At 33.9% G+C, this 15,000-nt stretch overlaps 1 protein-coding gene across 3 annotated transcripts in view; it reads right to left on the minus strand.

The window, feature by feature from the left end:
• tlx2 (T cell leukemia homeobox 2) overlaps window positions 1-15,000 on the minus strand; it is a 71,641-nt gene that overhangs the window by 35,653 nt on the left and 20,988 nt on the right. For all 3 annotated transcript variants that reach the window (XM_062039806.1, XM_062039805.1, XM_062039807.1), the window contains exons 2-3: window positions 9,343-9,555; window positions 6,409-6,646 (exon numbers count right to left, since the gene is read on the minus strand). In XM_062039806.1, the coding sequence (XP_061895790.1) occupies window positions 6,409-6,646; window positions 9,343-9,555 (451 nt within the window). The remainder of the gene's footprint in view (window positions 1-6,408; window positions 6,647-9,342; window positions 9,556-15,000) is intronic.

A 15,000-nucleotide genomic window follows, 5' to 3' on the forward strand; every position in this document is an offset into this window, starting at 1 on the left:
GGTCCAGCATGACCATGCCGCAGTATTTGCCCGCGTCCACCTCATGTTTGATGTGGTCGGTCAAATAGAGAAGACGTGTCAGTGGAGTGGTTAGTTCTGAAGCCGGATTGGAATTTGTACATGAGTTTATTAGTGGCAAGGTAACTATCGACCTGTTCATAAACTATTTTCTCCATTACTTTCGAAATGGAACTGAGAATAGAAACAGGTCGGTAGTTGCCAGGTTCCAATTTGCTTCCTTTTTTAAAGAGGGGAGTTACTCCTGCTATCTTAAAATCTTTTGGTACTTAGCCTTGTGTAATTGATAGGTTAATTATGTGCGTGATGATCGGGGCAGTGATGGAGGCAGAGTCCCTGAAGAATCTGGAGGGAATATTATCAAGGCCGGTGGCCTTGTTAGGGTGGAGCGCGCTCAATTTTTTAAACACCTCATCAGCTGTGACCATTTCTAATTTGAAATCATCGTTGGATACTCCTAGCTTTCTGTAGAAGGCTTTAATGTGTTCTACACCAAAGCGACCAGAGTGGTAAACGTACTCAAACACTTCAATAACAAGAAATCAGAACATTTTTTAATGTTTCTTCTAGAGAAGCAGCTTGCACGCTAATTTCTAGTTGGCAGCCAGCACCCTAACCACTAGCTCACAGCTAGAGGGCTAATCGCTAACTCTGAAACCTTTACAAATTAAAATGGAAGAAGTTAAACATATACAAACACTTCAATAACAAGAAGTCCGAAAAAATATTACATTTTCCTTCTAGAAAAACAGTTAGCACGCTAATCTTGAGCTCGCAGCTAGTGGGCTGATTGCTAACTCTAAAACCTTTGCAAATTAAAATGGAAGAAGATAAACATATTCAAACACTTACCTAATAAGAAGTCATAACAATATTTAATGTTTTTTCTGGAGAAGCAGGTAGCACGCTAATCTCTAACTGGCAGCTAGTACGCTAAACACTAGCTCACAGCTAGTGGGCTTATCGTTAACTCTAAAATCTCTACAAATTAAAATGGAAGAAGTTAAACATATTCAAACACTTCAATAACAAGAAGTAAGAATAATGTTAAATTTTCCTTCTAGAGAAACCGCTAGCACGGTAATCTCTTAGCGACTTATACAACAAGAAGTCAGAACAATATTTAATGTTTCTTCTTGAGAAGCAGCTAGTGCGCTAATCGCTAACTCTAAAACCTTTACAAAATAAAACGGAAGAAGATAAACATACTCAAACACTTCAATAACAACAAATCTGAATTTTTTTTTAATGTTTCTTCTAGAGAAGCAGCTTGCAGGCTAATTTCTAGCTGGCAACTAGCACCCTAACCACTAGCTTACTGCTAGAGGGCTAATCGCTAACTCTGAAACCTTTACATATTAAAATGGAAGAAGTTAAACATATACAAACACTTGAATAACAAGAAGTCCGAAAAAATATTTAATTTTCCTTCTAGAAAAACAGTTAGCACACTAATCTTGAGCTCGCAGCTAGTGGGCTGATCGCTAACTCTAATACCTTTACAAATTAAAGTGGAGAAATTTAAACATATTCAGATACTTAAATCACAATAAATTAGAACAATATTTAATGTTTTTTCAAGAGGAGCAGCCAATGCGCTAACCAATAGCTCACAGCTAGTGTGCTAATTGCTAAATTTTTCTACTAGAGAAGCATCTGGCACACTAATCTCTAGCAGGCAGCTAATGTGCTAGCCCGCTGTGGGTGGGATAATTGCTGATTCGGAAACCTTTACAAATTAAAATGTAAGAAAATTAACATATTCAAACACTTTAAATAACAAGAAGCCAGAAAAAGATTTCATGATTCTTCTTGAGAAGCAGCTAGCACATTAATCTCTAGCTGGCTCGCAGCTAGCAGGCTAATCGCTAACTCTAAAACCTTTACAAATCAAAATGTAAGAAGATGAACATATTCAAACACCTAAATAACAAAATGTCCGAACAATATTTAATGTTTCTACTAGAGAAGCAGCTAGCACGCTAATCTCTAGCAGGCAGCTAATGTGCTAAGTACTAGCCCGCTGCGAGTGGGATAATCGCTGATTCGGAAACCTTTACAAATTAAAATGTCAGAAAATTAACATATTCAAACACCTTAAAAAACAAGAAGCCAGAAAAATATTTAATGTTTCTTCTAGACAAAACCGCTAGCACGCAAATCTCTAGCTGACTGGCAGCTAGCAGGCTAATCACTAACTCTAAAACCTTTACAAATAAAAATGTAAGAAGATGAACATATCTAAACACTTAAATAACAACATGTCCGAACAACATTAAATGTTTCTACTAGAGAAGCAGCTGGTACGCTAATCTCTAGCAGGCAGCTAATGTGCTAACCGCTAGCTCGCTGTGAGTGGAATAATCACTGATTTGGAAACCTTTACGAAATAAAATGTAAGAAAATTAACATATTCATCAATCAATCAATCAATGTTTATTTATATAGCCCTAAATCACAAGTGTCTCAAAGGGCTGTACAAGCCACAACGACATCCTCGGTACAGAGCCCACATACGGGCAAGGAAAAACTCACCCCAGTGGGACGTCGGTGAATGACTATGAGAAACCTTGGAGAGGACCGCATATGTGGGTAACCCCCCCCCGCCCCCCCCTCTAGGGGAGACCGAAAGCAATTAAAAAAAACAATTAAATAACAAGTAGCCGGAAAAAGAATTCATGTTTCTTCTTGAGAAGCAGCTAGCACGCTAATCTCTAGCTGGCTCACAGCTAGCAGGCTAATCGCTAACTCTAAAACCTTTACAAATCAAAATGTAAGAAGATGAACATATTCAAACACCTAAATAACAAAATGTCCGAACAATATTTAATGTTTCTACTAGAGAAGCAGCTGGCACGCTAATCTCTAGCAGGCAGCTCATGTGCTAACCACTAGCCCGCTGCGAGAGGGATAATCGCTGATTCGGACACCTTTAGAAATTAAAATGTAAGAAAATTAACATATTCAAACACTTTAAATAACAAGAAGCCGGAAAAAGATGTAATGTTTCTTCTTAAGAAGCAGCTAGCACGCTAATCTCTAGCTGGCTGGCAGCTAGCAGGCTAATCGCTAACTCTAAAACCTTTACAAATAAAAATGTAAGAAGATGAACATATTCAAACACCTAAACAACAAAATGTCAGAACAATATTTAATGTTTCTACTAGAGAAGCAGCTGGCACGCTAATCTCTAGCAGGCAGCTCATGTGCTAACCACTAGCCCGCTGCGAGTGGGTTAATCGCTGATTCAGAAACCTTTACAAATTAAAATGTAAGAAAATTAACATATACAAACACTTTAAATAACAAGAAGCAGGAAAAAGATGTAATGTTTCTTCTTGAGAAGCAGCTAGCACGCTAATCTCTAGCTGGCTGGCAGCTAGCAGGCTAATCGCTAACTCTAAAACCTTTACAAATAAAAATGTAAGAAGATGAACATATTCAAACACCTAAACAACAAAATGTCAGAACAATATTTAATGTTTCTACTAGAGAAGCAGCTGGCATGCTAATCTCTAGCAGGCAGCTCATGTGCTAACCACTAGCCCGCTGCGAGTGGGTTAATCGCTGATTCAGAAACCTTTACAAATTAAAATGTAAGAAAATTAACATATACAAACACTTTAAATAACAAGAAGCAGGAAAAAGATGTAATGTTTCTTCTTGAGAAGCAGCTATCATGCTAATCTCTAGCTGGCTCGCAGCTAGTAGGCTAATCGCTAACTCTAACACCTTTACAAATCAAAATGTAAGAAGATGAACATATTCAAACACCTAAATAACAAAATGTCCCAACAATATTTAATGTTTGTACTAGAGAAGCAGCTGGCACGCTAATCTCTAGCAGGCAGCTAATGTGGCTAACCGCTAGCCCGCTGCGAGTGGGATAATCGCTGATTCGGAAACCTTTACAAATTAAAATGTAAGAAAATTAACATATTCTAACACTTTAAATAACAAGAAGCCGGAAAAAGAATTCATGTTTCTTCTTGAGAAGCAACTAGCACGCTAATCTCTAGCTGGCTGGCAGCTAGCAGGCTAATCGCTAACTCTAAAACCTTTACAAATAATAATGTAAGAAGATGAACATATTCAAACAACAAAATGTCCGAACAATATTTAATGTTTCTACTAGAGAAGCAGCTGGCACGCTAATCTCTAGCAGGCAGCTCATGTGCTAACCACTAGCCCGCTGCGAGTGGGTTAATCGCTGATTCAGAAGCCTTTAAAAATTAAAATGTAAGAAAATTAACATAGTCAAACACTTTAAATAACAAGAAGCCAGAAAAATATGTAATGTTTCTTCTAGAGAAACCGCTAGCACGCAAATCTCTATCTAGCTCACAGCTAGCAGGCTAATCGCTAACTCTAAAACCTTTACAAATCAAAATGTAATAAGATGAACATATTCAAACACCTAAATAACAAAATGTCCGAACAATATTTAATGTTTCCACTAGAGAAGCAGCTGGCACGCTAATCTCTAGCAGGCAGCTAATGTGGGTAACCGCTAGCTCGCTGCGAGTGGGATCATCGCTGAGTCGGAAACCTTTACAATTTAAAATATAAGAAAATTAACATATTCAAACACTTTAAATAACAAGAAGCCAGAAAAATATTTAATGTTTCTTCTAGAGAAACCACTAGCACGCTAATCTCTAGATAGCTCGCAGCTAGCAGGCTAATCGCCAACTCTAAAACCTTTACAAATAAAAATGTAAGAAGACGAACATATCTAAACACTTGAATAAAAAAATGTCCAAACAATATTTAATGTTTCTACTAGAGAAGCAGCTGGCATGCTAATCTCTAGCAGGCAGCTAATGTGCTAACCACTAGCCCTCTGCGAGTGGGATGATTGCTGATTTAGAAACCTTTACAAATTAAAATGTAAGAAAATTAACATATTCAAACACTTTAAATAACAAGAAGCCAGAAAAATATTGAATGTTTATTCTAGAGAAACAGCTAGCACGCAAATCTCTAGCTAGCTCGCAGCTAGCAGGCTAATCGCCAACTCTAAAACCTTTACGAATCAAAATGTAAGAAGATTTATTTATTTATAAGATGAACATATTCAAACACTTTAAATAACAAAATGTCCGAACAATATTTAATGTTTCTACTAGAGAAGCAGCTAGCACGCTAATCTCTAGCAGACAGCAAACGTGCTAACCGCTAGCCCGCTGCGAGTGGGATAATCGCTGATTCGGAAACCTTTACAAATTAAAATGTAAGAAAATTAACATATTCAAACACTTTAAATAACAAGTAGCCAGAAAAATATTGAATGTTTCTTCTAGAGAAACAGCTAGCACGCAAATCTCTAGCTAGCTCGCAGCTAGCAGGCTAATCGCCAACTCTAAAACCTTTACGAATCAAAATGTAAGAAGATTTATTTATTTATAAGATGAACATATTCAAACACTTTAAATAACAAAATGTCCGAACAATATTTAATGTTTCTACTAGAGAAGCAGCTAGCACGCTAATCTCTGGCAGGCAGCTAATGTGGCTAACCGCTAGCTTGCTACGAGTGGGATAATCGCTGATTCGGAAACCTTTACAAATTAAAATGTAAGAAAATTAACATATTCAAACACTTTAAATAACAAGAAGCCGGAAGAAGAATTAATGTTTCTTCTTGAAAAGCAGCTAGCACGCTAATCTCTAGCTGCCTTGCAGCTAGCAGGCTAATCGCTAAGTCTAAAACCTTTGCAAATCAAAATGTAAGAAGATGAACTTATTCAAACACCTAAATAACAAAATGTCCGAACAATATTTAATGTTTCTACTACTACTACTCTGGCAGGCAGCTAATGTGGCTAACCGCTAGCTCGCTGTGAGTGGGATAATCGCACATTGAAATGGAAGAAGATAAACATATTTAAACACTGAACATGTGCTAAAACTATATTTAATGTTTCTTCTGCTAAGGAAATAAAAGGTGGTTAAAAGATTGCAGTGTTTTTGAGCACGTTGAACAATACGGTGACAGTAATGATAAGAATGCTGATATCAAATGTTCATATTGTCTAAGGTAAAGCGTTCATGTGTGCGTTTTATTTACCGAAAAGACGTTTTTGAGTGTCCGTGTCGTAAAAAACGTTTTTAAAGTGCTTTTAAAAAGTGCAGTGGCTTTATGGGCGGGGCACTCTTGTCAGATTTATCGCTAAGCGGCGTCTGAGGAGGGAGTGGCGGCACGCAGCCTCCAGGGAGTGTCCGAGTATTGCCGTGGTCAGCAGTTCTTCTAAAAGGCCTTTAGGAGGCTCCGGTAATTGTGCTTGGTCAAGGCAACTGGCCTCAGCGGAAAAGGTGTCGCCATTTTGTGCCGAGCGAAACAAACCAGCGTCACATCAAAAACCCAAGCGGCTCGAGGTGGTACCTTACCGCCATTTTGTGCGTCGGTTCTGGAACCAGGTCTTGACCTGCGCGTCCGTCATCTTGAGGGCCTTGGCCAAGGTGGCGCGCTCAGCGGACGCCAGGTACTTCTGGCGATGGAAACGCTTCTCCAGCTCGCAGATCTGCACCCGGCTGAAGGACGTGCGCGGCTTTTTCCTCTTGGGCGGCGTCCGGTTCTGGTAGGGGTGGCCGATGCGGCGGGTCACGGAGAAGGGGGACAGGGCGGCTGCAAAGGGGGGGGGGACGCGGAAATGCTGAGTTTGCGTTTTTCTGCTGAGCGCACAACAAAGAAGAAGCACTTTCCAGATCTTGACTTTGGCTTGAGGGGATTCTCTAAGGAGGAAATGACTTTTCTTCTAACTCTTCTACCTTTCAATGAATAGTCACTCAACTTCAACTTCTAAACACTCCTTTCATGTCCATGGTCTTCATCAGACCTGCACATGTATCCAATACATCACTTTCAGAGACTCGATTGAAAGATACAAGTAATTGACTGCGTGCTAAATGCTGCTTTGTAGTCGCCTGCGTGCTAAATGCTGCTTTGTAGTCACCTGCGTGCTGAATGCTGCTTTGTAGTCGCTTGCGTACTAAATGCTGCTTTGTAGTCGACTGCATGCTAAATGCTGCTTTGTAGTCGACTGCGCACTAAATGCTGCTTTGTAGCAAGAAACTCACCTTGACTTATTGTTGTGGATGTCAATAATACAATAATAAACACTTTTGTTGTGTTTTCCAGGGTCATTGTCGGCATAGCAACAGTGGGATCCAATACACAACGTTTTACTCACGTGCTGCTTCTTACTTTGTGTTTGTTGTTTTTTTTTTACTACTGCTTTTCTCCCCTAAACTGTTGCTTTTTTTAATTCGACCCGCTGACAGCTTACGCACCGCTTTATTTAATGTTTCCTAACATGCTGCTTATTTTATTTGCTTATATTTTGCTTATCTGCTAATTTATTTATTTATTTTATTTTTTTATTTTTTTTGCTAACCAATTCTTTTTAACCAACCCACTGCTATTTTTATTTTGTTTTTTTTATTAATACAGTACACAGCTTTTTTAGGTTTTTTTTATCCAACCAACTGCTAATTTTGTCTTTTTTACTAACCACATACTTGTTTTTGTTTCTTTTACTACACCGCTGCATTTTCTAACCCGCTGCATATATATATATATATATATATATATATATATATATATATACACTACCGTTCAAAAGTTTGGGGTCACATTGAAATGTCCTTATTTTTGAAGGAAGGAAAAGCACTGTACTTTTCAATGAAGATAACTTTAAACTAGTCTTAACTTTAAAGAAATACACTCTATACATTGCTAATGTGGTAAATGACTATTCTAGCTGCAAATGTCTGGTTTTTGGTGCAATATCTACATAGGTGTATAGAGGCCCATTTCCAGCAACTATCACTCCAGTGTTCTAATGGTACAATGTGTTTGCTCTTGGCTCAGAAGGCTAATTGATGATTAGAAAACCCTTGTTCACACATCTGAAAACAGTTTAGCTCCTTACAGAAGCTACAAAACTGACCTTCCTTTGAGCAGATTGAGTTTCTGGAGCATCACATTTGTGGGGTCAATTAAACGCTCAAAATGGCCAGAAAAAGAGAACTTTCATCAGAAACTCGACAGTCTATTCTTGTTCTTAGAAATGAAGGCTATTCCACAAAATTTTTTGGGTGACCCCAAACTTTTGAACGGTAGTGTATATATATATATATATATATATATATATATATATATATATATATATATATATATATATATATATATATATATATATATATATATATATATATATATATATATATATAGTTCTTTTTTTATGTATATGTATATATATATGGATGTATATATATTTTTTTTACTAATCCCCTGTTTATTTTGTTTTATTTTCTAACCCACGGCTTATTTTTTATTTTTTTTATTAACCTCCTTTTTTTTCTTTTTTTTTTTATTTACCAACCCCGTTTATTTTTTTTTTGTTTTTTTACTAACCAAGTGCTTATTTTAAATTTGTTACTAACCCATTGGTTTGTTTTTTTTTTATTTTTTTTTATTTTTTTACTAACACTTTTTTTGCTAACCCAGTACTCTTTTTTTTTTTTAAATCTTTTTTAGTAACTCCCCTGCTTATTATTTCATTTTTACTAACCTCCTGCTTATTTTTTGTAATTTAGTTTTTACTAACCTCCTGCTTATTTATTTATTTATTTTTTGACTAACCCACGGCTTAATTTTTTATTTATGTTTTTACTAACCCGCTGCTTTTTTTTTTATGAACCTCCTGCTCATTTTATTTTATTTTTTTACTAACCCGCTGCTTATTCTTTTTTTGTTTTACTAACCCACTGCTTATTTAATTTAAAAAAATGTTTATTAATGCCCTGCATATTTTATTTTATTTTTTTACTAACTTGCTGCCTATTTTTTTTTTTTTTTACTAACCCTCTGCTTATTTTTTATTCTCTTTTTACTCACCCCCTGCCTTTTTATTTATTTATTTATTATTTATTTTTTTACTAAAGCTCTTTTTATTTTATTTTATTCTTTTTTACTAACCCCCGCTTGTTTTTTTTCTTCATGTTTTTTTGTCAAATTTTTTAAACCGCTGCCTATTTTGTTATTTCTTTTACAAAACTGCAGCTTATTATTATCAAAGTCTTTCTTTTTTGTTTAGAAAGATATTTTTGTGTCTTAAATCAGGAACAAATAAGTGGATGATATCAGTATTGTCTCTTTCTGTATCGCAGACACAGCATGTCGGCCGTCTTTGTACAGGATCGCTGAGGAGCTCACTGACGCTGCATGAAGGGAGTATGTTGCTCAGGGTTTAGTTCAAGATTCTAGTGTGTTGGGGTGAGGTGGTATGGGGGTGAGCGGGTGAGGGGTGGGCGACTCACCTGGGCAAGCCCCCTTTGGGAAAGAATAGTCTGCAAGAAGGCCATTGGCGTCTCGCAGGTGAGCGAGCTCGGGGTAATAGCATTTAGTTAAGGTGTCCACCGTGCTCCAGACGGGGACCCTCCCGATGTCCCCCTTGGGGAGAGGGCAGAGGGGCCCGGCCGCCCCCGCCCCCCCTGCGGCCTCTCGTGCTCGGCTCTCCTCTGCCTGCTCCCCTAAAGGAAAGGAGACACAGTGAGCTCCCACATCTGGAGCACAGGCAGGCCTGGCTGGTACGGCGACGGCGGAGAAAACACAAGCCATCACATTTGTCTCTTCGCGTCTTTCCTGACAGCTAGCGTCGCTCCAAATATCATCGTCACAAAGAACCCTTCGTAAATAAACCATTTAGGAGCGTAAGTGACAGCTAACATTTGATGCGATAAAGAATTCCTCATAAACAAATCATTTAGAGCGGGAGTGACAGCTAACATTTAACATGATGAAGAATCTTTAATAAAAAAAAAATCATAATTTAGGATCTGAAGTGACGGCTCCAATAGCATCGTGTCAAATATGATCATCATTTATGTGCACTGAACACATTTCATGCTGCATGAAGAAAGACAGCAGCTGCTTTGGACGTGTAAATCCAGCTCTGTATGCGCTATAAAATGTTGCTACTTCAAATCATGCGTGTTACACTTTGTCACGGTCATTTACTGTAAACTATTTGTACAATATACTTATTCACAATTTCACTTTCTCATGCTTCCCAAATTATTATTGTGGTTTAAAAAAGATGTTATTTAAAACTACTATTTAGGAAATAACATCCTCTCTCCAAATATCATCTGTGTCCTTTTTTAGTCCTCTTTATGCGCCAGCTAGTAAATATTACATTAAGCTAATAAAGGCTCCAACTATCATTGCGACATTTACAATACAGAAAACTTTTATAGGGAAAAAACATCTACAAGTATAAAACATTTACGATAAAAAATATTTACTCTATAAAACATTTACGCTACAAACAACATTTACAGTGTAACATTTGCGGTTAAAACATTTACGATGTAATAAAAATTTAGAATATATAATACTTACTGTGTAAAAAATGTAAGCTACAAACGACCTACGGTGTCACATTTACAGTAAAAATATTTACGATGTAAAAAACATCTCCGATATAGATATTTACTCTGTAACAAATTTATGCTACAAACAACACTTACTGTGTAACATTTGCGGTTAAAACATTTACGAAGTAAAAAACATTTACAATATAAAATATTTACTGTGTAAAACATTTACGCTACAAGCAACATTAACGGTGTAACATTTTACGGTAAAACATTTACGATGTAATAAAATTTACAATATGAAATTATTTACTCTGTAAATCATTTACGCTAAAAACAACATTTGCGGTGTAACATTCACGGTAAAAACATTTACGATGTAAAAATGTTTTGGATATATAATATTTACTGTTTACAAAATGTAAGCTGCAAACAACATTTACCGTGTTACATTTTACGGTAAAAACATTTACAATAGAGAAAACTTTTATGGGGAAAAAAAATCCACAAGTATAAAACATTTACGATATAAAATATTTACTGTGTAAAACATTAACGCTACAAACAACATTTACTGTGTAACATTTGCGGTTAAAACATTTACATGTAATAAAAATGTAGGATATATAATATTTACTGTGTAAAAAATGTAAGCTACAAACGACCTATGTTGTCACATTTACGGTAAAAATATTTACGATGTGAAAAACATCTCCGATATAAAATATTTACTCTGTAACAAATTAATGCCACAGTAAGTAAAAACATTTACAATATAAAATATTTACTGTGTAAAAAAACATTAAAGGTGTAACGTTTACGGTAAAACATTTATGATGTAATAACAATTTACGATATTAAATTATTTACTCTGTAAAACATTTACGCTAAAAACAACATTTGCAGGGTAACATTCACGGTAAAAACATTTACGATGTAAAAATGTTTTGGATATATAATATTCACTGTATACAAAATGTAAGCTACAAACAAAATTTACCGTGTCACATTTCCAATGTAAAAAACATTTCCAATGTAAAAAACATTTCCAATGTAAAATATTTACTCTGTAACAAATTTATGCCACAAACAACATTTTCGATTTAATGTTTACAGTAAAAACATTTACTATGTAAAAAACCTTTACGATAGAAAATATTTACTCTGTAAAACATTAACGCTACAAACAACGTTTACTGATTAACATTTGCAGATAAAACATTTACGAAGTAAAAAACATTTACAATATAAAATATTTACACTGTAAAACATTAATGCTACAAGCAACATTAACGGTGTAACATTTACGGTAAAACATTTACGATGTAATAAAAATGTACGATATGAAATGATTTACTCTGTAAAACATTTACGCTAAAAACAACATTTGCGCGGTAACATTCACGGTAAAAACATTTACGATGTAAAAATGTTTTGGATATATAATATTTACTGTGTACAAAATGTCAGCTGCAAACAACATTTACCGTGTCACATTTACGATGTAAAAACATTTACAATAGAGAAAACTTTTATGGGGAAAAAACATCCACAAGTATAAAACATTTACCATTTAAAATATTTACTCTGTAAAACATTTACGCTACAAACAACATTTACTGTGTAACATTTGTGGTTAAAACATTTACAATGTAATAAAAATTTAGGGTATATAATATTTACTGTCTAAAAAAGGTAAGCTACAAACGACCTATGGTGTCACATTTACAGTAAAAATATTTACGATGTAAAAAACATCTCCAATATAAAATATTTACTCTGTAACAAATTTATGCTACAAACAACATTTACTGTGTAACATTTGCGGTTAAAACATTTACGAAGTAAAAAACATTTACAATATAAAATATTTACTATGTAAAACATTTATGCTACAAGCAACATTAACGGTGTAACATTTACGGTAAAACATTTACGATGTAATAAAAATTTAGGATATAATGTTTACCGCGTAAAAAATTTAAGCTACAAACAACCTATGGTGTCACATTAACGGTAAAAACATTTACGATGTAAAAAACATCTCCGATATACGATGTAAAAATGTTTTGGATATATAATATTTACTGTGTACAAAATGTAAGCTACAAACAACATTTACCGTGTCACATTTTACGGTAAAAACATTTACGATGTAAAAAACATTTCCAACATAAAATATTTACTCTGTAACAAATTTATGCCACAAACAACATTTACGTTTAACGTTTACGATGAAAACATTTACTGTGTAACATTTGAGGTTAAAACATTTATGATGTAATAAAAATTTAGGATATATAATATTTACTGTGTAAAAAATGTAAGCTACAATCGACCTATGGTGTCACATTTACAGTAAAAATATTTACGATGTAAAAAACATCTCCGATATAAATATTTACTCTGTAACAAATTTATGCTACAAACAACATTTACTGTGTAACCTTTGCGGTTAAAACATTTACGGAGTAAAAAACATTTACAATATAAAATATTTACTGTGTAAAACATTTATGCCACAAGCAACATTAACGGTGTAACATTTACGATGTAATAAAAATGTACGATATGAAATTATTTACTCTGTAAAACATTTACGCTACAAACAACATTTGCGGTGTAACATTCACGGTAAAAACATTTACGATGTAAAAATGTTTTGGATATATAATATTTACTGTGTACAAAATGTAAGCTGCAAACAACATTTACAGTGTCACATTTTACGGTCTAAAAAAACATTTCCAATGTAAAATATTTACTCTGTAACAAATTTATGCCACAAACAACATTTACGATTTAACGTTTACGGTAAAAACATTTACTATGTAAAAAACATTTACGATATAAAATATTTACATATTACATTCACGCTACAAACGACGTTTACTGTGTAACATTTGCAGATAAAACATTTACGATGTAAAAGACATTTACAATATAAAATATTTACTGTGTAAAACATTTATGCTACAAGCAACACTTACGATGTAACATTTACAGTAAAACATTTATGATGTAATAAAAAATTACGATATAAAATATTTACTCTGTAAAACATTTACACTACAAACAACATTTACGGTAAAAACGTTTACGATGTAAAACATTTTAGGATATATAATATTTACTGTGTGAAAAATGTAAGCTACAAACAACATTTACCATGTAAATTTTACAGTAAAACATTTACGATGTAATAAAAATTTACGATATAAAATATTTACTCTGTAATAAATTTATGCTACAGACAACGGTTAAGATTTAACGTTTACGTTAAAAACATTTACGATGTAAAAAAAAACATTTAGGACATAAAACATTTACTGTGTAAAAAATGTAAGCTACAAACAACATTTACTGTGCAAAATTTACAGTGAAAACATATATGATGTAAAAAAAATCATTTATGATATAAAAAACATTTACATTATAAAATATTTACTGTGGAAATAATTTCCGGTATAAAAACATTTAAAACATTTTACAGTGATTTTTTACAGCCTATAAAACACTCACGTTAGGTATAGCAATGTAGCATTTACAGTATAAAAACAGTTACCCTTTGAAAAACATTTACTGTTTAAAAACCATTTATGATATAAAAAAACGTTGCGATAATAAAATACTAATGGTAAAACATTACTGTATACAAACATTTACGATATAAAAACATTTATAGTAAAAAACATTTACGACAAAACATTTAGGGTAAAAAACAGTTACGATACATTAAAGGTATAAAACAATTAAGATATTTAAAAAAATTAATGGCAAGACACCTTAGTGTATAAATGTATTTTTACGGTATTAAAAACATTACGTAAAAAAACATTATCGATAAAACCTTTAAGGTAAATTAACATTAAGGTTCAAATATATTTCCGTTAGTGTTTTCCCGATACCAATATTTTGGTACCGATACCGGTACCAACATGTATTTCGATACTTTTCGGTACTTTTCGATACTTTTCTAAATAAAGGGGACCACAAAAAATTTCATTATTGGCTTTATTTTAACAACAAATCTTAGGGTACATTAAACATATGTTTATTATTGCAAGTTTGTCCTTAAGTAAAATAGTGAACATACTAGACAACTTGTCTTTTATTAGTAAGTAAACAAACAAAGGCTCCTAATTAGTCTGCTGACATATGCAGTAACATATTGTGTCATTTATACACCTATTATTTTGTCAACAATATAAAAGACAAGCTGTAAAAATGAATTATTAATCTACTTGTTCATTTACTGTTAATATCTGCTTATTTTCCGTTTCAACATGTTCTGATTACACTTCTGTTAAAATGTAATAATCACTTATTCTTCTCTTCTTTGATACTTTACATTAGTTTTGAAGCATACCACAAATTTGAGTATTGATCCGATACCAAGTCGTTACAAGATCATACGTTGGTCATATTCAAAGTCCTCATGTGTCCAGGGACGTATTTCCTGAGTTTATAAACAACATAATATAAATAAAAAATAAAAAGGTTTCGTGATGCTAAAAAATATCGATGTAATCATAGTAGTATCGACTAGATACGCTCCTTTACTTGGTATCATTACAGTGGATGTCAGGTGTAGGAACG

The sequence above is a fragment of the Entelurus aequoreus genome, linkage group LG28 (genome assembly GCF_033978785.1).
Source record: "Entelurus aequoreus isolate RoL-2023_Sb linkage group LG28, RoL_Eaeq_v1.1, whole genome shotgun sequence".
NCBI lineage: Eukaryota > Metazoa > Chordata > Actinopteri > Syngnathiformes > Syngnathidae > Entelurus > Entelurus aequoreus.